Raw genomic sequence first — 23,658 nt, 5'->3', positions numbered from 1 at the left:
TTGGAAATGATGCAATTTCACTTCGCAGATATATATCTTTTTTGCATGGGCGAAGAAGAAGAAGGGGACTTTTAGCTTTGACCCAAATTTCGTTTTGTTCTATATACTACTATTTCTATGTTTTAGGTCCTATATGTATATCCTACATATAAGGGAAACGGCAGCAATTATAGGGGGTTTTTTTCACTGTCATTCGACGGAACTCTCATAAAAAGTTGTGGGTCATTGTAAATGTCAGAAACAGTGGCAAAATTAGTTTGTTAATTAGCTTTTCATTTGGTCGCCCCCCACACAATCTTTATTTCCTTTTTTATATATTTTTCTTTCTTTTTTTTTTAGTATTTACCAGGCTTGCGCACATATTTTATGTATCTGTTGGATACTTTGGGGCGCGCATGGTTGAAGCTCCGCCCACGCTAAAATGGCCTTAACAAAGATGGTTGCCGAAAAATCAATGACGTCACCCCGGAGAATTTCCCGCATTTTCCTTTCCTGGCTGAAGGTTATGCAAGAGAGGCAGCCATTTTGTGTGGCTGTGGAAAAGCTTCGTAGGCAGCCCAGTCGGATGCTGCTGCTCATAGCTCCGCAGATCGTCAGCGAGTGTAGGCTGCTCAGTTCCCTAACAGTTCTCTGTAAAACAAGTGAAAGTTGCTAAAGATATATATAACAAAAAGAAGATATATATTGTAAAGAAAAATTCCTCTATTTCCGCTAGTAAAGTCCGTTTTTATCAGTGAGTTACAGGCTCCGTCCCGCGAGTGTTTTTTTCAGTGTTTTTTGATTGCTAAGAAACAGGAACTCTGTAAGTTTTGCGCCGTAATTTAGAAGACCACTCGTAGCACTCGCAGCTCCATCTTAGAGTTACATTTCGATACATTTCGCACATTCTCCTCTAGAACTTTCTAGTTTTTTTATTCGTTACCCCGAAAGCCTCGTCGGCGTTAAAAGAGTCAAAGTGAATTATCTAAAGCAGTATATCGACGATATCCGCAGGATTATCGGTAAGACTCCCCAGTAAAACGATTGCATAAGTTTCGTACTGTCCAAGGTTTTTCCTTCTTCTTCGCCCATTAACTGCAGCTGTCTGTATCCCCATGTAAATTACATAGAGGATATATAGCGATATATATATTTACAGTCGCAGGAAATTGGCTTAACACTCACTGCGCAATAGCAGATGGCGCCAAAATGGAGAGGAGGGGTCCTCGAAATCAGTGTATATACTGTATACCAGATATTTACCTCCCTCTGGGAACTTGCCCTTCAGTTGTCCTTGTCTCAAGACCCCCTCTACCCAATCCCCATCCCCCCAACTTCCCTTTCCATTCTCCACTCTGTTTATTTACACGCCCATTGCATTTTCACACCGTTTGTTTGTTTGTCTTGGTTATGCAATTTGTGTTTGTGTGTGGGTTGGTGTAAAAAAGGAGGGGGAGGGGGCTTTCGAAAGGCAAGGTCTTATGTAACACCTGCCTGGGGGTCTTTGAATTTCGGTCGATTACATAACATTGACTCACTTCATTTGGCCAAGAGATCCATTTTTCCATAGGAGTTCTTAGGAGCAGACTCTCTTCTTGGGATTACCCTTAGTAATTAATACACTTTTCTTACCTTTTATCCTTGCAGAGGAGAAAATGGCACTCAATCCCAACGGGTATAAACTGTCCGAGAGGACGGGCAAACTGACGGCATATGGTAAGTATTTTTTGTTCATTTATTTAAAAATATGAAAAAAGGATATTGGGAATAAAATAATAATTGTGTCACATATATGTACCTAAATAATAGGTATAAATTCTTTTCCACGATTGTTACAAAATTATTTTTATTTAAATACAAAAAATAAATGTTAAGTCAATTTTTTATTACTTTAAGATTATATTTTAATTGTATTGTATTAATTTATACCTCTTCGAAAATTTCAAAAAACTAATTTAAAATAATGTAAAAATTAGGTTAAAACATTTTTAGTGATTTTACTTTGTTAATATTTAAAATACTGAATGCGCTTATATTTTAGGCCATAAAATTTTTATTCTTTTTTGTTTTTACCGTTTTTGCTTGCAAATTTTTTTTTTAAATGATTGTTATTCATTTCTTATTATCAATTAAATATGATACAATTTTCCTTAAACCCAATTGTTTATTTTATTTTGTTTTTTAAATTATGAGTATCTTAGACATATTTTACTGAATATTTCCACATGCTTAGTGTACGTAAATGAAATACAATTTTTACGCGTAAATCAATAAAAGAAAATAATTGGTTACATAAGTAATTAATATTCAAGCTTACAGACTTCTGTCATAGTCATAAATTGCAACAAAACAAGGTATTAATTTTAGCAGATAGCCGAGATTTATTTTCCGTACTTGCTACTTCAGCCTGTCACATTCCTGCACACGAAACATATTTTATGAACACGATTCCGAAGGGGGGCATTACTTCGCCTGTGGGATAATAATCCTGGCAAACATTGGTCCTCTCCTCCGCATAACTGCACTCGAATCGCTTTTGGCTGTTCAAATAATAAACGATTGTTAAACTGACACAGCCAGGGACACGGAACAGCAAATGGGCAATGGCTACTGCTTCTGTCTAAGGACATGGGCTGTCCAGGACACTCGTGTCCTTGATAAATGGCCCTGCACTGTGGTAGCTCCTGTTTCGTATGTCCTTGTGTGTTTTTGGCTTCGCTGAAGCGTGAAACTGGCGACTGTTGCTCTGTAACAGATTTTCCCCGACAAATACGAAACAAACAGACAGAAAGTCAAACAAATCCACCACCATTTCGATATAAGTTTCTACCAAGGACCAGGAAAAAGGTGGCAGGACTCTCCCCGAGGCGGCAGACGCGTGCCTCAAATTGAAAGGCCAACAAACATAAACCGTTTAGTCACAGGATATTGCTCACGCTCGATTCCAGGACTCTCGTGTGTGACGACGGCTGTTTTTAATGCTTCCCAAGGATTCGGGATTCTGGATTCAGAACTCGGAACTCAGAACTCCGTCTGCCTTTGACACTGAGCACCCAGTCGAGCACATTAAATTTTATTTAACTTCTTGGCCGTAAACTCGAGGAATTTTTGAAATTGCTACAATTTGTCCCACCACCCCGAAAAAGTCCTTCCCCCGAAAATAAAATGGTAATCATGCGCAACGTTAAGTTTCCAATTGATTCCAGCTGGCTTCTAATGGAGCTGCTCCCATTTGCTCGGTGGCTTAGTGGCCACTGCTGATGCTTAAACAAAAGCCCCAGTAATTAATTGCAGCCACCGCAAAAGGACGATGTGTCCTTGCTGTTCGTACAGCCAAGGATGTGCTCAAACCACAAGGGTGCACTGCCCAAATCCAGCTAGTTTCCATAAAAATCCTTGCTTGATGTACAGCTTTTTAATCCTTAGTTTTTGGGATTTTTTTCAAGGAAAATATTGCACTTAAATAAAATAAGATTTAAAAGATATAAACCAAATTAGTATTTTTAAATGCTTTTAATTCTTATATTGTTTGATTATTCATAATTTTTTGAAGACAAATAAGTACTAAATTAATCGGAAAATAGTGGTTGTTAAAAAGCAATTTAAGGTATATTTTTAGGCTTGTAATTTTTTTTCCTTATTTAATTATAAGTTAACTTTATTATTAATTATTTTAAAAATGTTTTATTAGTTTTTAGCAAAACTAGCATTTTACTAATTTAAATAAAAGTTTCCTTTACTTCATACGCATTTTATTTTCTCGGTGAATGAGCCTAAAAAGTCGGAAAGAATAATTGAAATCTCAGTCAGCCCCTGACCAGATTTGACTTACCTTACCTTTCATCCAAAAAAAGCCAGTCATCTCTTTTTACGACACGGCCTCCCCACAAATCATCGCAATAATAATGGCCATATATCACGATAAGAGAGAAAAACCATTTTTCCTGTCAGCAGCGGGGCACGCTTTTCATATTTACCGATAAGAAATACTCATTTCCCTCTTCTCTTTTTTGCTGTTGTTTTTCCTATCCAGATCTCATGCCCACCACAGTTTCGGCTGGACCGGAGACACGGGAGTTCCTGCTGAAGGTAGTAGATGTGCTTTTGGACTATGTAAAGGCCACCAACGACCGCAATGAGAAGATCCTGGATTTCCACCATCCCGAGGACATGAAGCGCCTCCTGGATCTCGATGTGCCCGATCGCGCCTTGCCACTGCAGCAACTCATCGAGGATTGTGCCACCACGCTGAAGTACCAAGTTAAGACGGGTAAGTCAAAAAAATTAATTAAAATTATAAAAGTATGAAAAAACAATAAAAAAAAACACTGGTTAAGAATTGATAAAACTAATATACCTAAAATAACGAAGCGTTAGGGAGAATTAGAAATGGATAAAACAATTTTAAATAAATACAAACGATAATTTTATATGTAATTTAATTTGCAAAAATCCTGAAAAGCGGATTTAACATCAAATCTCTCAGTTTTCCAAGCTCTTATGAATATTCAGAGGTGATTTACATTTTTAAAGTTCAGTTCTGAGTGTTACCTTCTAAAGGTTTCTCAAATAAGTTCAATATAGGAAGTTAAAAAGTAAATTAATTTTATTAATTAATATAAAATATTTTTCTAGTCACATAGCAACTTTTCAAAAATGTTTAATTTCTTTAAACCTGTCAACCAAGCCCTATCAAGTTATCATAAATATTCAAAGGTGATCTAAACTTTTTAATTTCACTTTTTATTATCGCCCTCTAAAGTTTGCTCAGTTGGGGATTAATCAAATTTGTCCCTGCTTAGCATATGATTTTTGTCTGTGGCATATTTATTTTTTATTTTTTAAGGGCAAAGGGGCAGGACGCGTGCCTCTGGACCTTGCGGTCGTATTATAGAGAGCACAAAGTGTGCAGCCTTGTAGATAAGCACATTAGCATATTGATGGCACTCGGCGAGATATGTATGTAGTCGCACTGGGATGTACAGGGAGTGCAGACAGCAGACAATGCCATTTTATGGCCCATTGAGCTGCGGCCCCGGCTTGTTTACACCTTTCAAAAACACTCGCCTAAGGGGTCTGTAATCCCCCTGCGATTCTGATTCAGATTCAGCTTCAGTTCGCCATCAATCATAAATCAGGCAAAGGCAAAGGGTTCTTTGTGTGCTTTGGCGGCTTTAGCAGCCAAAAGTCATTCGCACGTTTCACTTTTAACTTTTTTATACCCACTATTTGATGATAAAGGGGGTATTGGGGAATGTTGGTAACAAAAATATAAAAAATCAATTATATAATAAATAATATACTCAAAATATAAATAATAAAATAAACCTTAATCTTTGCATCTTTTTATGTAACTTTTAAAATATATATTTCTTTGTTATTTTATTCAAGTTTCAGATAATATTTTATATCTAAACCACTAAAAATATTTTATAATTATTTTTTCAAAATAAAAGCTTCTAAAACGTCCTTTATTAAATATACTCAAATAATGAAATATTTCTTAAATCAAATTTCCTAAATTTCTAAGGTATTCCGAGGTCTATATGTTCTATCATAGTTTCCTCTAGCTTGTTTTGAATGTCCTTGCTGATTTGATTTCATTGAAAATTAATGCGAGAGGCAGAGAGTCTGTCCCCAGTCGTCCGTCGCTGTCTTTGTCCTTCGATGTTTGTGCAGTCCTCGCACGTGACCGCAATTGTGTTTGGAGTATCGATAATAAGCGTATTTACTACGGCACACCCCACCCACTCAACCCCAGGAGAAACACAACACCCACCACCCCCGGAAACTGCGGCCTTGTCTCGGAAGCAGGCGTTGCTTCCTTGATTTGCTGTTCTTCGCAGGAAATGAGGACTGCTGCCGTTTTAGCCTTCTGCTCCCATTTGGTTTGCCAAAAATTGAATTAAAACTCTACGCAATCAAGACGGCAACTGAATAAACTCAGATTGCATGGGAAACTTTTGGGAAGGCTAAAAGAAACGTAATTAGGATGCATAGTCATAGAACCGCTTTATATGGTGGGAAGCTCAAGTTTTGGCTCAAGTTGAAATTAGTTTTCCTCTCATTAAAATGAGATTAGGAAGTAAGCTTTTGTTAAAAGAAAGTTGCGGGTTAATAAGATTGTGGTAAAAGAAAATTATACTTGGGAACTCCAAATACGTCTTTTAATAGTTACTTATTATGTTAAAAAATATTATAAGATATTAATATGATAAATTTATTGATAATTAAAATTCTGTAAAAGTGAAAGTTTTTTGGGAATTACAATTTTTTAATAATTTCAATTTTTTATAGCCTTTTTTTAAATTTTCCATTTTTCATAAAAACAGAGTTAATAGTAGAAAAAAAAAAAATTTAATTAAAAATATTTCTAAAAAATAAAAAGTCACAAACATTTTTCTCTTTAAAAGATAGTAATGTCAGGACTCCTTTATCCATACTTTGCCTTCCCGGCAGACCCGATAAGAGTCCCATTTATGATCCGTAATCTCACATAATGCGCGCCCTGTCAGACGGGCAACCTGATACGAAGGATACAGGGCTTCCTTCCTTCTCGAAGGACTGAGGACTCTATAAAAACGAGGGGAGCTTTAATCAAAATCCGTTGTTATTTTCTGACTCGCTGCATTCCTGATCCTTTGATGCGAATGAATGGCTGCTGGGGCGAGGGTGAATCCGCTCGATTCGAGTCGAGTCGTGTCGTCCTTCCAACGAGAATATCCTGGCCACATGCGCAAATTGAAATGTTTGGATGCCAACGCTCTGTCAGTTTAGACAGAGAGAAAAATGTTACGAAAAGAATTAGTTGAAATAAAGTAAATGAGTATGTTTTAAATTAATTACGCGATACAAAAATATTAAAAACCATTGTAATTTTTAATAAATAATACTATACGAGCAAAAATTGTTTAAAGAGTCCAGAAAGATATGTTTGAACTTAGTCATGATTATTAAAATCGCTTTCTATTTATGATTACTGGAAATCTAGATTAATATTATAAATTATAATTCTTTTAAAAAATCTAGAGACATACATTTTTATTAAACAATTTTTCTATTTAATTTAAAAAAAACTTTAGATATTTAAGATTATTTAACAACGCTTTAGTATTTTTCCTAGTGCAGATATATTTTATTTCTGTGGGTGGATTTAGCCTTGTGGGCAATGGGATTTTAATCACACGACTTATGGCACTCAAGATGTGAACTGACAGACGCCGAAGGGTTCAAGCTGGAATAGCGTTGGGATGGGATAAAAATCGGGGAGTTGGACAGCTTCCTGATGGTGACTGAAAGCATTTTGTGATTCTTCGTGGGAGTTTTTCCACATACAGCACCCCGAAAATCGAAGCTCGGCAAGTCGCAATTAGCTACAATAAATGAGCAATTTATGGAGCTCAGCAGGGGGAGAAACAGGAGCAGTAGGCTTAAGGATTACAGGGCTAAACTTGTTGAGCAGACTATCCCCAATCGATTGGCCTCTGGACCTTGTACCGTCTGCCCTTGAACATATGCACTTCCGGCGGTCTTTTTCTATCGTCCTTTTTCGTTTTCCTCCATAGATATTTTTTTCCTTTCGAGGCCAGTCAGCCGTTCGTCCTTTTGTTTCACTTTGCCACTGCCCTCGAATATATACATATATATATTTTTAATAAAACAAAAAAGGAAGCACAGCTGCCAGGCACATCTGCTGTCAGCTTAGAATCACTCTGCTCTCCGGAGAAGCGAGAAAAGTCCCTTGAAGACTTGAAGAGACAGCCTGAACAGACAGCCGTGGCTAAATGGAAAGCATTTTCTGCTACATTAGGCAAGCACATAGAAAATGTCACAAGTATTACTTCCGAAAAAATTAATTAAAGACAGGAATTTAACTTGAGACAAAGGTCTAGTTAAAAAGTACAATACTGCAATTTACATAGATATTTAAGGGGTTTTTTTTAAAATTTTATTTATTTTAAAAAGTTTGGTTTACGATTTTTGTAAGAGTTAATAATAATGCCCAATATTGAACAAGTTTGATAATAGATATACTGAAGATTTTTATTTGCAAATTTGGGAGCAACAATAAATAAACTTTATCTACATTTACCTTAACATTGGAATTGATTTGATTTTACTAATAGTAACATGATTACAAATATTGAATTAAGAATATAAATTGGAACTTGGAACTTTAATTTTATAAAGTATATATTAAACAAACTGAATTTGTTTATTTTGTGGGAGTTTTAAAATCAGAGAAATAAAATTCAAAATACAGAAAATAATAGAATTTTGTAATTAATTTTTAACATTTTCTTTATAATTTTCAGGACATCCCCACTTCTTCAACCAACTGTCCAATGGTCTGGACCTGATCTCCATGGCCGGCGAGTGGTTGACGGCCACGGCCAACACCAACATGTTCACCTACGAGATTGCACCGGTCTTTATCCTGATGGAAAACGTTGTGCTGACCAAGATGCGTGAGATTATCGGCTGGTCGGGTGGCGATTCGATCCTGGCCCCCGGAGGTTCCATCTCCAATCTGTATGCCTTCCTGGCCGCTCGCCACAAGATGTTCCCCAACTACAAGGAGCACGGCTCGGTGGGATTGCCCGGAACCCTGGTGATGTTCACCTCGGACCAGTGCCATTACTCGATTAAATCTTGTGCCGCCGTCTGTGGCCTGGGAACTGATCACTGCATTGTGGTGCCCTCGGATGAGCACGGCAAGATGATCACCTCGGAGCTGGAGCGCCTGATCCTGGAGCGCAAGGCCAAGGGCGACATCCCGTTCTTCGTGAACGCCACTGCCGGCACCACCGTTCTGGGGGCCTTCGATGATATCAACACGATTGCTGATATCTGCCAGAAGTACAACTGCTGGATGCACATCGATGTGAGTTCTTTGGGAAGAATAACAAAAATAAAGAAAATATCCATTAATTTTAGAAAGAACATTTTTTTATTATATTGGGAGATTATAGTCCAGAAGATATTTTAATATGATATTCTATCTTTTCTTAAATTCTTTATAGGCTGCTTGGGGCGGCGGACTGTTGATGTCGCGCAAGCATCGTCATCCCAGATTTACTGGTGTTGAGCGGTAAGTAATTTACATAGTTGACATTAATATACTACTTTAAAAAATTGTTTATTCTTATCATACATCCAAAAATATATTCGCACTGAATTTTAAAAATTCAAAATGAATTTGACATTTTTATTTATTTTACATAATTTTTTCCTAATTCAGTGCGAATATTTTTTTGAATTTCCTTGTAAATAAATGCATTCTTAAAAAAATATTTTAAAGTTCCGTAAATTGTCAAGATTGCTTTTATATTCCTCTTAAAGTTATTTTCAAGACAGGGATTAGGTTTCATGAAAACTTCAGCATTCCTTTAAGTTATCAATTTTTTAAACTTCCTTTTGGTTTCTTAAGTTCTTTAAAAGTGCTTTAAAAACCCCTTAGCCAACCTTATCTTTTGTCCAAAGCAATTGTTGTGCCCATTCATCATCGTTCTTGACATGAACTTTGTGCCTCGAGCGCCCTCATCTTCCGCCCAGTCAAAACACAAATTGAAATCTCTTCCATGGTTTGGGTAAATTTAGATCTAAATGCTCCCAAATGGCCCGCATCGCTCACCGCCCCCTTTTTCAAGCGACAGAATCGAGTTGAACATGTGGGAAAAATCTCAATTTGTCATTTAGTGGGTCCATCAGGTGTTCAGAGCTTACAGGGATTACAAGGCACAAGCCGAGTGCATTTTGGGCCGAACAAACAAATGAACAAAGTGGATATTCCCTTTCCCAAAGAGGGGTGCTTTTGGATTTCCATGGGCATTACTTACACAACAATTACGCCAAACAATGAATGCGAGAGGGCAAGTCAGTGGATTCAACTCCGGGACGAGGAATTTTTAATTTTAAAGTCGCAACCTGAAATGCACTTTACTCTTACTCCAACCTCCAATCCATTTACATCAGCTATCCCATACAGCTTCTTTAATTTAATTCCACTCAGTCTTCAGGAAGCTTAGGCAAATGCCGCAAGTGCAGCTGTCGCCGTATCGACAGCTTGCGGTCAAGTATCCCAACTCCATAAACACTTTCAAATTGATTGCCCCACCATTTTCATCCATCCATCACCCAGACTCGCAGGCAAACGCCTTCAATTAGTTTGAATGGATCCTAAGGCCCGAATTGTTGTGGCATGCAAATCGAGGTCCTTAATTGAAAGGCTCTCAGCGCGAATTAATCATTAAAATGCCCATGCAGCTGACATTTTGCGGCCTTCATCGGCTTACGCAGCTCTGATTAATGGTCCTTCGATTGAGGCTTCTAAAACCGCTGAGTTTCATTTTGGATAGAAACTTAAAACAATCGAACGAAAATGTAATCTTAAAAAGTTTAGCTTCACATGCCGTCGCTCAATCAAATAAAATTTAGGGGTGTGAAAAAGGTTCAGACTATAATATACTTCTCAAAGGTTTCCTTAAATTTCAGAAGTAGCTGTATTCAATCTTTTATACTTATATATATTACTTACTTTCTTATATATATTTTATACTTACTTATAAAATATTTCCACAAAAATTCTTTAAGAAATAATTTATGTTTTAATGTTTAATATCAATTCATTAAAAGTTTAAAAAGGTCTACCTTAAATACATTTTTTTTTAAAATAGTAATAGTAGTAGAAAATAGAAAAAAAAAACAATTGTCGATTTATTATTACTGATTTGTATGTCACAAGAATGTGTTAGAAACTTCAGAAATTGTTTTAAACATTTTTTAGACACTTAGGAAATAATTAGTATGTATTTACCCATAAACAATATACCCTTTTTCGCAAAAAGTAAAACACGGTGCACAAAAAACTGAAGCATACTTCCAGGCACTCCATAAGGACCATGTTTATAGACACCCACTCACTCACGCACACTTCCACAGCCCAATCACACATACACACCCACTGGCACACAGGCTGCGCCCACATAACTGTAAATAGCTCCCACAGGGATGTTTAGCTGTCAATGTCAACCCTCCGGCGCCCACGGGGGTTGTCCTCGTCGCTCTTCGGGCTCTTTTGAATTCAATTAAAGTGTGCGGCCTGAAATTGCCACAATTTATGGCACTTGCCAGGACCTTCCGCATCCCTTCCCCTTTTCCTTATTTTTGGTACATCTTGTCGAACAGCAGGGGGTTGGATTTTTCCTGGGTTTGGGGTTTGTGTACCGCACTGCGGCAGATTAGTGTTAATTGTTTGTAATTCGTAATTGAATGTCCATTTAACGCCATGATTTTTTCGACTCCTACAGCGCCGATTCGGTCACCTGGAATCCCCACAAGCTCATGGGAGCCCTGCTCCAGTGCTCCACCATCCATTTCAAGGAGGATGTAAGTATAGATAATTTAATTAAAATAAAGAACTTTTGGGATAAATGTTATAAATAAATAAAAACATATAAATATATTGGAGTTTAGATGTTTTAACATTTTGCAAAACAATAAACCAAATAAATCGAAGATAAACTCTTATGAAAGGATCTTCAATGTACCAACAGGTTTTTGTAACATTTAAAACCAAAGAAAATGGAATTTAGAGAGATTTGAGATATGTGGTTTAAAAGCACTCCAACCGCTCAGTCGTAAAATTATACAAAATTGGTTCAGAATTAAACCAATGACCCATCCCACTCACATACAATCCTGAATCCTTTACAGCTGACAGACCTCACATATTTCGTATTTTATTGCCCAAAATTGGGAAAATTACTCTTTGCAAAGTAATAAACGAATAATTGTTCTTTGAGTCGCCAAATTAAAATGAACGGCCAGCCTGTCAGAGAAGTTGGTCCTCCCCCACTTTTATTTCCATTTCCATTCCCTGTCTTTCAACCAAGCGATACAAATTCGAGGCATACCTCTAGCTCAACCCCATGCTTTAAATTCCTTTTCTACCGCCCCCATTCCCCTCTGGATGGGTTTTCGCCCAACATTCTTCTGGATGCACATCGAACAATGTTTGTGTAAAGAATTCCAATTGTACTCCGAACAATTCCTTGTTGTTCGTCCTGCCAAACCAGGAGCCAAAAATGGCCAAGGGTAGCAGTACACACAATGCGTAATGAAATCTTTGACGAACCGAACCCACCAAATGCGTCGAGTCACCCTGACTTTTTTACATCCCATGCAATATGTTACCATCGGTCACAGTTGCGTCTTTTGGCAGGCGGAATTTTAATTAAAATTTCAACTTGACTTATGGACAGAGAGTTATGTTCGTAGAGTGAGAAAGAGATTTTATACCAAATCGATATCTAGTTATATATATGAAACTCACCTTCAAATACTAAAAATCAATATGTTATATTATAGAAAATATTATTTCTATAGTATAGGTTTTAGCTAAGAACTGATTTTTCTCCAGGTCACCACAATCAGTTCCAAATGAATATTTTTATATATAATTTTGTAATATTTTTTTTACAGGGCCTCCTCATCAGCTGCAACCAGATGTCGGCCGAGTATCTGTTCATGACCGACAAGCAGTACGATATTAGCTACGATACCGGTGACAAGGTCATCCAGTGCGGTCGGCACAACGACATCTTCAAGTTGTGGCTCCAGTGGCGGGCCAAGGGCACCGAGGGCTTCGAGCAGCAGCAGGATCGCCTCATGGAACTGGTCCAATATCAGCTGAAGCGAATCCGCGAGCACCCCGATCGCTTCCATCTGATCCTCGAGCCGGAGTGCGTCAACGTTTCGTTTTGGTATGTGCCCAAGCGGCTGAGGGGAGTGCCACACGATGCCAAGAAGGAGGTGGAGCTGGGAAAGGTAAGGCTGTAAAATAAGTTAAATACTCAGGAATATAAACCTTAAATTGGGGATTTTCTTCCAACCTAATATTAATCATTCAATAAAGCATTTAATTTTTTTTGATTTTATTTAAATATATTAGGTTATTTTTAACTTTTCTTAACTTTGAACTAAAACGATCAATCGAAAATATTTTGTTATTATATTGTTAGTTCTTTTGATATACCTTCATTTTAATCATCGTATAATGCTATATTTAAATTATTATAGTATAGGACTATTATCCATTATTATTCAAAAGCAAAGTAGTGATAAATGCAGTTATAATGCTTTTTATACCCGTTACTCGTAGAGTAAAAGGGTATATTGTATTCGTGCAAAAGTATGTAACAGGGAGAAGGTGGCGTTTTCGTCTGTCTGTCAGTCTGTCTGTCTGTCAAAGCTAGAAAGTTGGGATTAGCCACATATATTCTTGGGCTTCCTACGCAGTGCAAGTTTATTTCAGCCGGGCGCCACGCCCCCTCTAACGCCCACAAACGATTTTAAAAGGTATCTGGCGCCCAAAGCCTTTAAAGCAGCGGTCGGCAGCGGGGTATTAAGTGAGCATAGGAAATTGTTCTGCTCATCCTCTGCCTCTCACGTATACTGTAGAACAGCTCTGATGAGCTGCCCCGTGCAATTTACTCACAAAAATATAAAACAAAATGCTGCTTTAAAGATTTCGAAAAAAACACTTAACAAAATCATAGCATTTGATCTCCGATAATGATATAACTATAACAAAAGATGAAACAATATTAGTACACTTCATATTAAATGCCCAGACACTTACCTTGAATATAGATAACAGCAAAATCCATCATAATGGTGTTTAAGATTTGAAACTGACGAGACAATTAACGGCACAAAATTTTATTGTTTAGCTACCGGTAAATTCACAATTTTCCGTAAAAAATTATAAAGCTTTGGGCAAAAAAAACCGATTATTTTAAAATTTGTATTATTAATTTACAATCTTTGACTGCCAAAACAAGGGGGCTTGCCTGTCGGACATTTTCCGACTTTTATGTTCAAGAAAGCTAAACAATTTTTAAAAATGTGTGATCATTAATTGTATTTTAAAATAATATTTTACTTACGTGATAGTCCTTGTTCCTGACGCTTGCAATCCTCACTTCGTACAGCATACGCATGTGGCCCAGAGTAGACACACTCCGTAGCAATTCCACATGCTTTCCGAAGAATCGATGGAATCGTATAATTCGCATCCTTGCATTTAAAACCCTCGGTTCCTAGTATTGAAGTAACTAAATAGAGGCAGAATAAAAGTATGATTTTGAAGGTATGAAGAAAAACTTACCCAGAATAAAAGCAATGCTTAACTTCAACATGTTGACTTGTTAAAGGTTTGAGATTTAATGACTTTAGCTGTAAGATTAGTTTCCGTTTTATGGTGAAATTTACCTACCAAATGCATACAATTTCTGATTATTTTTAATATGATCAGTTACGGGCTAACCTTTAACAATTGCTCTCAACAAATATACAATGCAATTTTTTATTAGCAACGATAATTTTTTGTACGCCTTGCAAAATTATCCTCAACATCTTATACATTTAAAAATGTATTGTTCCAGTTTTGACTTTCGAAGAATTTACACGGATTCAAATTTCTTAGACTAATTTCCAATAATATCATAACTAACTACAAAACTGTTGTTGTTCAACGGATTTTTTACTTAAACAGTTATGGACAAAAAAGACCGTTTATTTCTATCACTGCGGGACAATGTCTATCGCTGCGGGGCAATGGGGCTTGTCTGTTGGGCATTTTTTGCGTTGCATGGTCAAGAATGCTAAAAAATTGTTAAAAATATTCTTCAGCACTAATAATATTTGAACATATCGCCTAACAAATGTGCTTTTCCTGCTTCCCTACGTCTGCAATCTTCAAGTTGTACTGCAAAATAATTGCCAGCACCGTAGTCACACTCCTTAGCAATTCCACATGAAGTTGTATATCTCCATCTCTCTCGCACTCCCTTTAGCTGAGTAACGGGTATCTGATTGTCGGGGCACCCGACTATAGCGTCCTCTCTTGTTTTTAATTATTATTTTTTATTATTTAGCTATAAAATTGTAAAGTCTTTGCTGTTATAGATATAGTATCAATCTATGCCATATAATTTTCTAATATTCCTTTATTTTCCCCTTAGATCTGCCCCATCATCAAGGGCCGCATGATGCAGAAGGGAACACTCATGGTGGGCTATCAGCCCGACGATCGGCGACCCAACTTCTTCCGATCGATCATCTCATCGGCGGCGGTCAACGAGGCGGATGTGGACTTTATGCTGGAGGAGATCCATCGCCTGGGCGACGACTTGTAAGGGGTTTCAGTCTGGTTCGGTTCGGTTCGGCTTAGATTGGTAATGGTAGATCACACAACCAAGAAGTATCATTAAGGTAAAAGCATATCAGGAGACCGCTATGATAAAAATAAAAGAAAACGAAGAAATTTTGAGAGGAGGGGATAGAAGATCCCGATAATCATCAGAGTTCAATGTTGAATGTACATTTGTTTGTATCTATAAACGTGTTGCTAGATGTTCCTTTACGATTTCTCATCCCGTTATCCGTTAACCGTTATTCGTTAACCGTCGTTATCCGTTCGTCCCGGAGTTGACTAAAAAAAATTAACAAGATGAAGAACTACTATGTATGTATAATCGAGGCGTTTCATTTCCGTTCGTTGGCAACTATATCTAAAATCGAAGGACTCAGAAGAGGAGAATCTATAAGTAATATTTGAATATCTATATGTATACCGCAAATAAAGATAGTATTCAGAGCATAGAAGCCACCGCTCCACACACGCACCACCAAAATACAATACACGAAACAATCCCAGCCCCAAAAACTGAAATATACGATATAGAAACTGTTGGAACGCTATCTTAACATATCAGGAGAAGATGATGAAGGACTTTAGTTAAATTCGTTGATTTTGCTTTGTTTGCAAATAGTAAATGTTTTCATATATCTATGGCCATGCGTACCTTTAAAAAAAAAACAAACTAAAAACGAGATCGAAAGAGACCTGTGCTTGTTAATTGTATAGACAAAACCAAAGAGAGGGGATCTGGGTTCTGAAATCTTCAGAACTTCGGATCCCATTTAGTCCATGTATCGAACTGTGCTATATATAGAGACATGAATACGTATAATCGAATTAGTTGGAGTTTAGTTTCCAGCAAAATGGCTGACAAAAAAATATATATCTATTACCCGGTGTCAATTAAACTCAATTACGAATGTTGGAAGATTCTGTTTTTCGTTAAGTTTTAATCAGTTGTTTTTACTAAATTAAAAGATGGAATGGAAAGCCCCTTAAAACACAATCAGACATTAAACCTTTGCACAAAAAATCGTTTGTCAATTCAGCAAAAATAAAACACACACAACAAATTAATGGTATAAATATAAATTAAACAATTATAGTATTTTAAAGCGTGTTATCTAAGTTTATCCAGCATCGCGCTCATTTTATGTATGTATAAATTAATGTATATGTAATTGCAGAGATCCAAAAATCAAAACCAGAACAAGAATTATTCCAACATCTATATAAATGCAAAAGAATATATTATATATATAAATATATGGGTAAATATAAATAAAAGTAACCAAAGCGCAAACAATGTTTCTCTTAAAAATGGTATGGGGGCAACTCTTCTACTTTTGGGGGCTTGGTTTTGTTAAGAGAGAGATAGAGAGAGGTGGGATCTTGGGGTCTGGGGAGCCTATATAAAGCGGATCGTAGTTTGAAAACCCCTCAGTTGTTATCTAGCTCACTCTGGCTCCGCGCACATTTTTCTCGGTTCTCTGTTTCAGTTTATTGATTCGCACCCAACTGCCCAAGTTTTCCACTTTGAGTGCTTTTAAAATGTCCCAGAGTTTTGTGCCAGTGCCGGCGGGCAGTGATTTTCCCCTGGAAAATTTGCCCTATGCTGTCTTCTCAACCGAAAACAATGTGAGTGATATCATACTAAAACGATTGCTGTTAAAACTTTATTAGATTTTATAACAATGGTTTTGCTGTCTCACAAGACAAACAAAATGTGTTAAATTCCTAAAATATTTCCAAGATCTTATTGAATTGTAACATTTTCCATGTGACTTGGAGTTTGTTCCACATGTTCTAGAAATCAACTTTAGAACAGAAACCGCTTTGGGGCATAGCATTTGCATACATCATCCAACACAAACTAGTTTGTTTACGAAAACAATATGCTAATCCAATCTTTTAATAACCCAGTAACCAGCTCTGATAAGACCTCATATCATATCGTATATCGTATTTTTATATCGTAAATGGTATTGTTCTTTTCAACATCCCTAGAAAACTCACCGCATTTGTGTGGCCATTGGAGAACATGTCCTGGATCTGAAAGCTGTCTCGCAGTTGTATCCCTTGCCAGTTCAAAAAAGTCTGCGGGCGGAAACTTTGAATGAGCTTATGGGCTTGGACTTTGAAGCTTGGGATGTGGTGAGGACCCAGACTCAGAAGCTTTTGGCTAAGGGTTCCGAACTGGATCAGAATGTGGACTTGAAGGCGGTGTAAGTATGATTAAGGAATATAAAAAATATATAAAATCTATAGTTTTGATATATCTTTTTCCCTTTCAGTTCCATTGTTCCCCAAACTGATATCAAGTTGCATTTGCCTGCTCAGATTGGTGACTATACGGACTTCTACTCATCCATCCATCATGCCACCAATGTGGGCATTATGTTCCGTGGTCCGGATAATGCCCTCATGCCCAACTGGCGCCATCTGCCGGTGGGCTATCATGGTCGTGCCAGTTCGGTGGTGGTTTCCGGTACTCCCATCCGTCGTCCATTGGGACAAACCTTTCCCGACGGCGCAGAGAAGCCCGTCTTTGGTGCTTGCAAACTTTTGGATTTCGAACTGGAGATGGCCTTCTTTATCGGCGGCAAAGGCAATCAGCTGGGAGAACCCATCCGTGTGGACGAGGCCTGGAAGAATGTGTTTGGTTTCACGCTGATGAACGACTGGAGTGCCAGGGATATCCAGAAGTGGGAGTATGTGCCATTGGGTCCTTTTACGGCCAAGAATCTGGGTACGACCATTTCTCCATGGGTGGTGCCCACAGCTGCTCTGAAACCCTTCCTGCTGGACAACTTCCCCCAGGAACCCGAAGTGCTGCCCTATTTGCGGCAAAGTATTCCCTTTAATTTTGATATTAATTTGGAGGTTTCTTTGAAACGTAAGTGTGGAGATTTTTGGGATCTTTTTATGATCTTTTTAAAATCTTTTAATATCACAACCCCTCTTTTTAGCTGCCGACCAGAATGAAGCGCTCATCTCAAAGTCCAATTTCAAGCACCTGTATTGGACACCTCTACAGCAAATTGCCCATCACACAGTCACCGGTTGCAACCTGCGACCAGGGGATCTGATGGCTTCTGGAACGATCTCCGGTGAGACGCCCGACTCATACGGATCCCTTTTGGAGCTCTGCTGGAAGGGCACCAAAACTGTGGAGCTGCCGGGTGGGAAGACCAGGAAGTTCCTGCAGGACTATGACGAGGTCATCATCCGGGGACACTGCGAGAAAAACGGACTGCGCATCGGATTTGGGCAGTGCGTGGGTCAGGTGCTGCCTGCACATCCTGTGCCGCAGTAGGTTTACTTTTGGATTATGATGAATTTCCTTCAATAAAAACTGATAAATAAAATCAATGAAATATATATTTTTATTATTAAAATTGAATTAGTTGAAATTTTCTGAATAAAAACTAATAAATAAAATCAATAATATTCATTATTAATACTAAATTTATTAATTAACTATTTTTTTCATATAATTATCTTAAACCATTTAAAAAGGTTGATAAACCTAGAAAGTGCCTATTTACTCCACAAAATATTTGCACGCGTAAACACACAAAAACCGATCAATTGAAATATATAAAAAATAAATATATAACTTGATATTTTCACCGCTGTTTATTATCAAAAACCAATTCAAAACAATAATAATAGCTGGCGATTATTTCGATTGGAACAAATAGATTTATTATCGTATTTAATTCCTGTAAAATTTAAGTCCAGTTTAAAATTGTTAAATTTAGTCTTTATGAACCCACCAACAGCTTAAGATGAACAACAAGCTGTGTCTCTCCGTTGCCTTTCTCCTGATGACTTCATACTTAATAAAGGAGGTAAAAATCCCTATATCCTTTTAAAAACCCAATTATAGCTCCAACTTAAGGTTAATTCTCTGGTGGAATTTACTAATGTAAAATGTGAGTCCGTGGACAAGGACTTTTGTGAATTTGATTATTGTATTCTGAAAGCTGTAAACCGAACATACAAATATTTTTCCTTAAGAGTTAAGCTTCTAAGGATTCCTGTAACCAAAGTTAAGGTATAAAGTATAATTTATAACTATATTTTTCATTAATGGTTTCTTCTTAGGTTAGTCTTGGTCTCTACAAACGGCTGAATGGCTATAAGCCCTTTCTCTATAACATAACGATAGACGCCTGTAAATTCCTGAAAAACCCGAAATCCAATCCAGTGGTTACCTTCTTTTATGAATTCTTTAAAGGATTTTCCAATTTAAACCACACTTGCCCATTTGACGTAAGCATTCGCGTGTAAAGTGTCAAGTAAATATTCAAGTATAAATACATTTTTTTCAGCATGACCTTGTGGTGGAAAAGATGACTTATGGCAGTGTCTATAGCCATTTCACCGATAAACTACACTTTCCAGAGGGAAGCTACATGATGGAATGGCACTGGTTGGCCTATGACATAAATCGAGCTGTTACTAAATTCTATTGGACAATTTCGTGAAAATTAAAAAATATATATCCGAAACTTTGTCACTATTAAAGCAATTAAGATAGTTTTTTGATGCAGATTTGATTTTAAATGGGATGTTTTTTTTATTTTTTAAAACTTAATGACAAATGTTTTTGTGATTAGGTAAAACAAACATATCTCTATATTATTTCTAAAATCTACAGAGCACATATTTTTCCCACAAAATATTTTTTGCTTTCCACTCAACCCGACCATTTTTACAAAGGTTAAAATTCTTATTTTAAACGTTCTTTATGCTAAAAATAATTGTATATAAATAGACAAATAATTTTAATGACAATCGTTTATTTTGATTAAAATAACGAAATATATTTGTTTAATGACAGTCGACTTTTATCGTATTTAATGGGCCATTATTAATAGCTTAGCTGAAGTAACCACTTATTTAGTATTTCAGTTAAGTTTACAATATTGTACTTTTCATTAAGCCATCAACTGTTTATGATGAAGCCATATTTTTTCGTTGCCCTTCTCCTAGTTAGTGGATACTTAACCAAAGAGGTACATTTTGTTTTTTTACATTTTCCAAAAACAATAACATTGAAGCTTTACTTTTAGGTTTATTCTCTGGTGGAATTTACGAATATAAAATGTGAGTCTGTGGATAAGGACTTTTGCGAAATCGATTATTGTTTTCTGAAGTCTGTGAACCGGACGTACAAATATGTTTCCGTAAAAGTTAAATTACTTAGGATTCCCGTAACCAGAATTAAGGCAAGGGAAAAGTAATAAATGGCTTCCTGTGGATTAAAATTATTTTCCATTTGCGCTACAGGTGAACTTCGCCGTATACAAACGTTTAAATGGCTACAAACCTTTTCTTTACAACCTAACATTAGACGCCTGTAAATTTTTGAAAGCTCCGAGATCCAACCCCGTTGCTAATTACTTCTATAATTTTTTCAATAACGTTTCTAATATGAACCACTCTTGCCCTTATGACGTAAGTTCGTACGCATAGTATCGTGCAATTATTATAATATATTATTTTTCAGCATGATATTGTGATGGAAAAAATGACGTATAGCAGTGTTTATCATCAATTCTCAGATATACTGCCTTTTCCGGAGGGAAACTACATGCTCGAAATTCACTGGAAGGCCTATGACATCACTCGAGCTGTAACCAAATATTATTGGTCCCTTTCGTGAAAATGTATTTGAAAATGTCAGACAGGGACATACCCTGTAAAGCAGACGAAAGACATGATTTTTTAAAATTACAATTTATTTCCAAAAGTTATATTTATTTTACTCATTTAATTTGGGGCTTTTTCCATTTTTCTGGCGAGAGAGCTTTCGAGAGCGGTCGTTATATTGGGAGATCGGTGGATTCCATGAGAACTCTGTATATAAAGTTAGGCTCTAGGGATCGATTGCTCATTCGAATAGAAGAGGCGATTTCACAAGATCCTTCGTTTGGAAAATTTAGTTCAGTTTCTTGAATAGTAAACGTCACGTTTACTTTATAGATCGTTCTCGCCATGAAATGGATTGGCTGTACCAGTGCCCTGATTACACTACTATCCCTCGTACTCCTCACCACGTCAAATGACGCCCAGTTTAAACAGGTTACGCAAGGTAGATTAAAACGACTATACTTTTAATTTAAAAAATCTAATCTAACTGAACCACGAAACATTCAGGATTTTAAAATTTTTATGAATATCTTTGATAAGACTAATTAAACCCTTTCGTTCAAGGCCAGAGGAAAGTGTTGATTTTTATTAAAATGTTATAAAAAGTAAAAGTTCTCTGCGTACTTTTATTTATAGTTCATCGACAATGTCGTGGGCCAGACACCAAACCTGGAAGTTGTATGGGTGAGTTACTTAAAAATTAAAGCCTCATTAATTCTGTGGCATTACTACTTTTCATTTAACAAGGTGTTCACAAGTACTTTATCGGTTTCAATGTGCCTACACGTTTTTCTTATATCTCATTAGGGTTTTATTTTTAAAGGTTAAATAATTAAAAATCTTTTACATTTTAAAAACCCTAAACAAGTTTAAAATAATAACTTAATAAATACTTCATTTAGAACTCCAGGAGTGCGCACCGCTGCTAATGAAACAGCAGGACGAGTCCCTCGAGTCCTTTTTGCGTGTCTCTAGAATGGTTTGTGGCAACCAGGGTGACCAAGTCTGTTGTCCCAAAGGACAGACGATCCCCGCACTGAATCACAATCCCACGGAACGCCCAATCATTGGTCCTCAGTTCCCGCCGAAGAACCCCGGAAATCCCTTCGTTTCATCATTCGAGCCCTTAATCGAACAACGGGGTCCTTCGTGCCGCGGACCAGACACCAAACCTGGATATTGTATAGGTAAGTTACTTAAAAATTATACTATTAAATTAATAATTAAACCTACCTCATTTAGAACTCAATGACTGCGATTCCCTGCTTAGTGAGCTGAGGCTGGATAAACCTAAGGACCAGAGTTTCAACGATTTTTTGCGTGTCTCCAGAATGGTTTGTGGCAACGAGGGTGACCGGGTCTGTTGTCCCAAAGGACAGACGATCTCCGCACTGAATGCCAATATAACTACCACACCGGCATCCATTATTCCCAGGAAAACGGATAAAGTGCTTCTCAGCATGGAAGATGGATGTGGCTATACGAGTGTGGTGAAAAAGAAGATCGTGGGCGGGGTGGTAAGCCAAATTGGGGCGTGGCCCTGGATCGCACTGCTGGGATATAATGATCCAAAGGAAAAGTTCAAGTGCGGAGGAGCCCTGATCACCGCCAGACACGTGATCACGGCGGCCCACTGCATCGTTCCGAATCTGTAAGGCCTTTGTTTCGAATTAATTTATATTATATTCCATATATTACGACTCTCCGTTTCCTTTTAGGACATTTGTGCGATTGGGAGAACATGATCTTTCCACGGACTTGGAAACTCGCCATGAGGACATTCAAATTGAGAAAGTAAGTTTAAAATCAGGATTCTTAGATTTCGGTTCTATTGTCCATGGAGTTTTCCTTTTTTAGAAACTAGCCCATCCAGAGTACAACCCACGAATTGGACGCAGTGACTTGGGCATCCTGTATTTGGTGCGAAATGCGGAGTTTACGACCAATATCAGACCCATTTGCCTGCCATACACCCCCAACCTGCGCCAGAAATCTTACTTGGGTTTTAATCCCTTCGTCGCCGGATGGGGAAAGACAATGGAGCGTGGTAAATCAGCTACCTTGCTGAACGAGCTGCAAATTCCCGTCATAGAAAATAGCGTGTGCCGCCAGAGTTACGCAAAACATAATTATTTTAGTAAAATTCCCGACGAACAGTTCGACAGCGCCGTCCTCTGCGCAGGAGATCTGTCCGGAGGCAAGGATACGTGTCAGGGCGACTCCGGTGGTCCGCTTATGATGCCGGAATCATTTGAAGGCACTTTTCGGTACCATCTGATCGGCGTGGTGTCCTACGGCATCTCCGGGTGTGGCCGACCTAATGTCCCCAGCGTACTTACGAGCACACAGTACTTCATGGACTGGATCATCCACCAGGTGCATGATATGCCCTGAGTTGTCATTCAGGTCGTAGGATCCCGAAAAAAAAAACTATATTCATAATTATTGAGAGATGTGATATTGATTGAAAATTAAAGCTGATTTTGTATGCTCCTACAACAAAAACAATTTTTTTTTAAATTTATTCAAAAATCAAATTCAATGTCAATAAATTTACAAAGTACTAAATTTTTTTTTTGTTATTTAGTGGGAAAATATAGAAACTATTTTATTTTATCTCTCACTTATAAATGCCTCAGTTTTAATTCTAATTCATTTCAAAAAGTTTAACATTTTATATTTTTAGAGCATACTTTTAAGGATCAAAGAGAACTGTGGCGTATGCGTAATATTATTTTTTTCGGTGCAGGCTAATAAGCTCAACAAGTGCTCTCTCGCTCTTTATTTCCTCTCTTTCAGGCATGCTCTCTCTC

The 23,658-nt window shown here is 37.3% G+C and overlaps 5 protein-coding genes across 8 annotated transcripts; 4 read left to right on the top strand and 1 right to left on the bottom strand.

The window, feature by feature from the left end:
- The first annotated feature begins 567 nt into the window (after positions 1-567).
- Positions 568-15,879, top strand: Gad1 (glutamate decarboxylase). Of its 3 annotated transcripts, XM_017154154.3 has the most exons (9): positions 568-802; positions 897-1,001; positions 1,627-1,695; positions 4,013-4,249; positions 8,295-8,863; positions 9,003-9,070; positions 11,289-11,367; positions 12,463-12,807; positions 15,006-15,879. In XM_017154154.3, the coding sequence occupies exons 3-9, from the start codon at positions 1,635-1,637 to the stop codon at positions 15,177-15,179; spliced, it is 1,533 nt and encodes a 510-aa protein (XP_017009643.2). In that variant the 5' UTR covers positions 568-802; positions 897-1,001; positions 1,627-1,634; the 3' UTR covers positions 15,180-15,879. The 3 variants fall into 3 exon arrangements, with proteins under 3 accessions (XP_017009643.2, XP_017009642.2, XP_070071200.1); XM_017154153.3 differs by lacking the exon at positions 897-1,001; XM_070215099.1 differs by lacking the exon at positions 568-802 and having other exon boundaries at positions 827-1,001.
- Positions 12,269-14,325, bottom strand: LOC138912993 (accessory gland protein Acp63F-like). Of its 2 annotated transcripts, XR_011418554.1 has the most exons (5): positions 14,309-14,325; positions 14,150-14,253; positions 13,929-14,096; positions 13,622-13,868; positions 12,269-12,798 (listed from the first exon to the last, which is right to left on the bottom strand). XR_011418554.1 is itself a non-coding variant. In XM_070215100.1 (3 exons), the coding sequence occupies exons 1-3, from the start codon at positions 14,178-14,180 to the stop codon at positions 13,798-13,800; spliced, it is 270 nt and encodes an 89-aa protein (XP_070071201.1). In that variant the 5' UTR covers positions 14,181-14,269; the 3' UTR covers positions 13,686-13,797. The 2 variants fall into 2 exon arrangements, 1 of the variants encoding a protein (XP_070071201.1); XM_070215100.1 differs by lacking the exons at positions 12,269-12,798; positions 14,309-14,325 and having other exon boundaries at positions 13,686-13,868; positions 14,150-14,269.
- Positions 15,880-16,639: 760 nt separating the features above from the next.
- Faa (fumarylacetoacetate hydrolase) lies at positions 16,640-18,539 on the top strand. Its single transcript, XM_017154171.3, has 4 exons — positions 16,640-16,822; positions 17,192-17,409; positions 17,479-18,080; positions 18,154-18,539. The coding sequence occupies exons 1-4, from the start codon at positions 16,736-16,738 to the stop codon at positions 18,498-18,500; spliced, it is 1,254 nt and encodes a 417-aa protein (XP_017009660.2). The 5' UTR covers positions 16,640-16,735; the 3' UTR covers positions 18,501-18,539.
- Positions 18,540-20,151: 1,612 nt separating this feature from the next.
- LOC108065873 (uncharacterized) lies at positions 20,152-20,858 on the top strand. Its single transcript, XM_044394483.1, has 4 exons — positions 20,152-20,184; positions 20,266-20,421; positions 20,483-20,650; positions 20,703-20,858. The coding sequence occupies exons 1-4, from the start codon at positions 20,152-20,154 to the stop codon at positions 20,856-20,858; spliced, it is 513 nt and encodes a 170-aa protein (XP_044250418.1).
- Positions 20,859-21,109: 251 nt separating this feature from the next.
- LOC108065874 (venom serine protease Bi-VSP-like) lies at positions 21,110-23,289 on the top strand. The gene is made up of 6 exons (XM_070214953.1): positions 21,110-21,287; positions 21,482-21,529; positions 21,748-22,032; positions 22,088-22,496; positions 22,564-22,639; positions 22,703-23,289. The coding sequence occupies exons 1-6, from the start codon at positions 21,191-21,193 to the stop codon at positions 23,237-23,239; spliced, it is 1,452 nt and encodes a 483-aa protein (XP_070071054.1). The 5' UTR covers positions 21,110-21,190; the 3' UTR covers positions 23,240-23,289.
- The last annotated feature ends 369 nt before the right edge of the window (positions 23,290-23,658 follow it).

Source organism: Drosophila takahashii, chromosome 3L (genome assembly GCF_030179915.1).
Source record: "Drosophila takahashii strain IR98-3 E-12201 chromosome 3L, DtakHiC1v2, whole genome shotgun sequence".
NCBI lineage: Eukaryota > Metazoa > Arthropoda > Insecta > Diptera > Drosophilidae > Drosophila > Drosophila takahashii.
The sequence above is the reverse complement of the archived record's forward strand: the minus strand, read 5'-3'. Positions and strand labels throughout refer to the sequence as shown.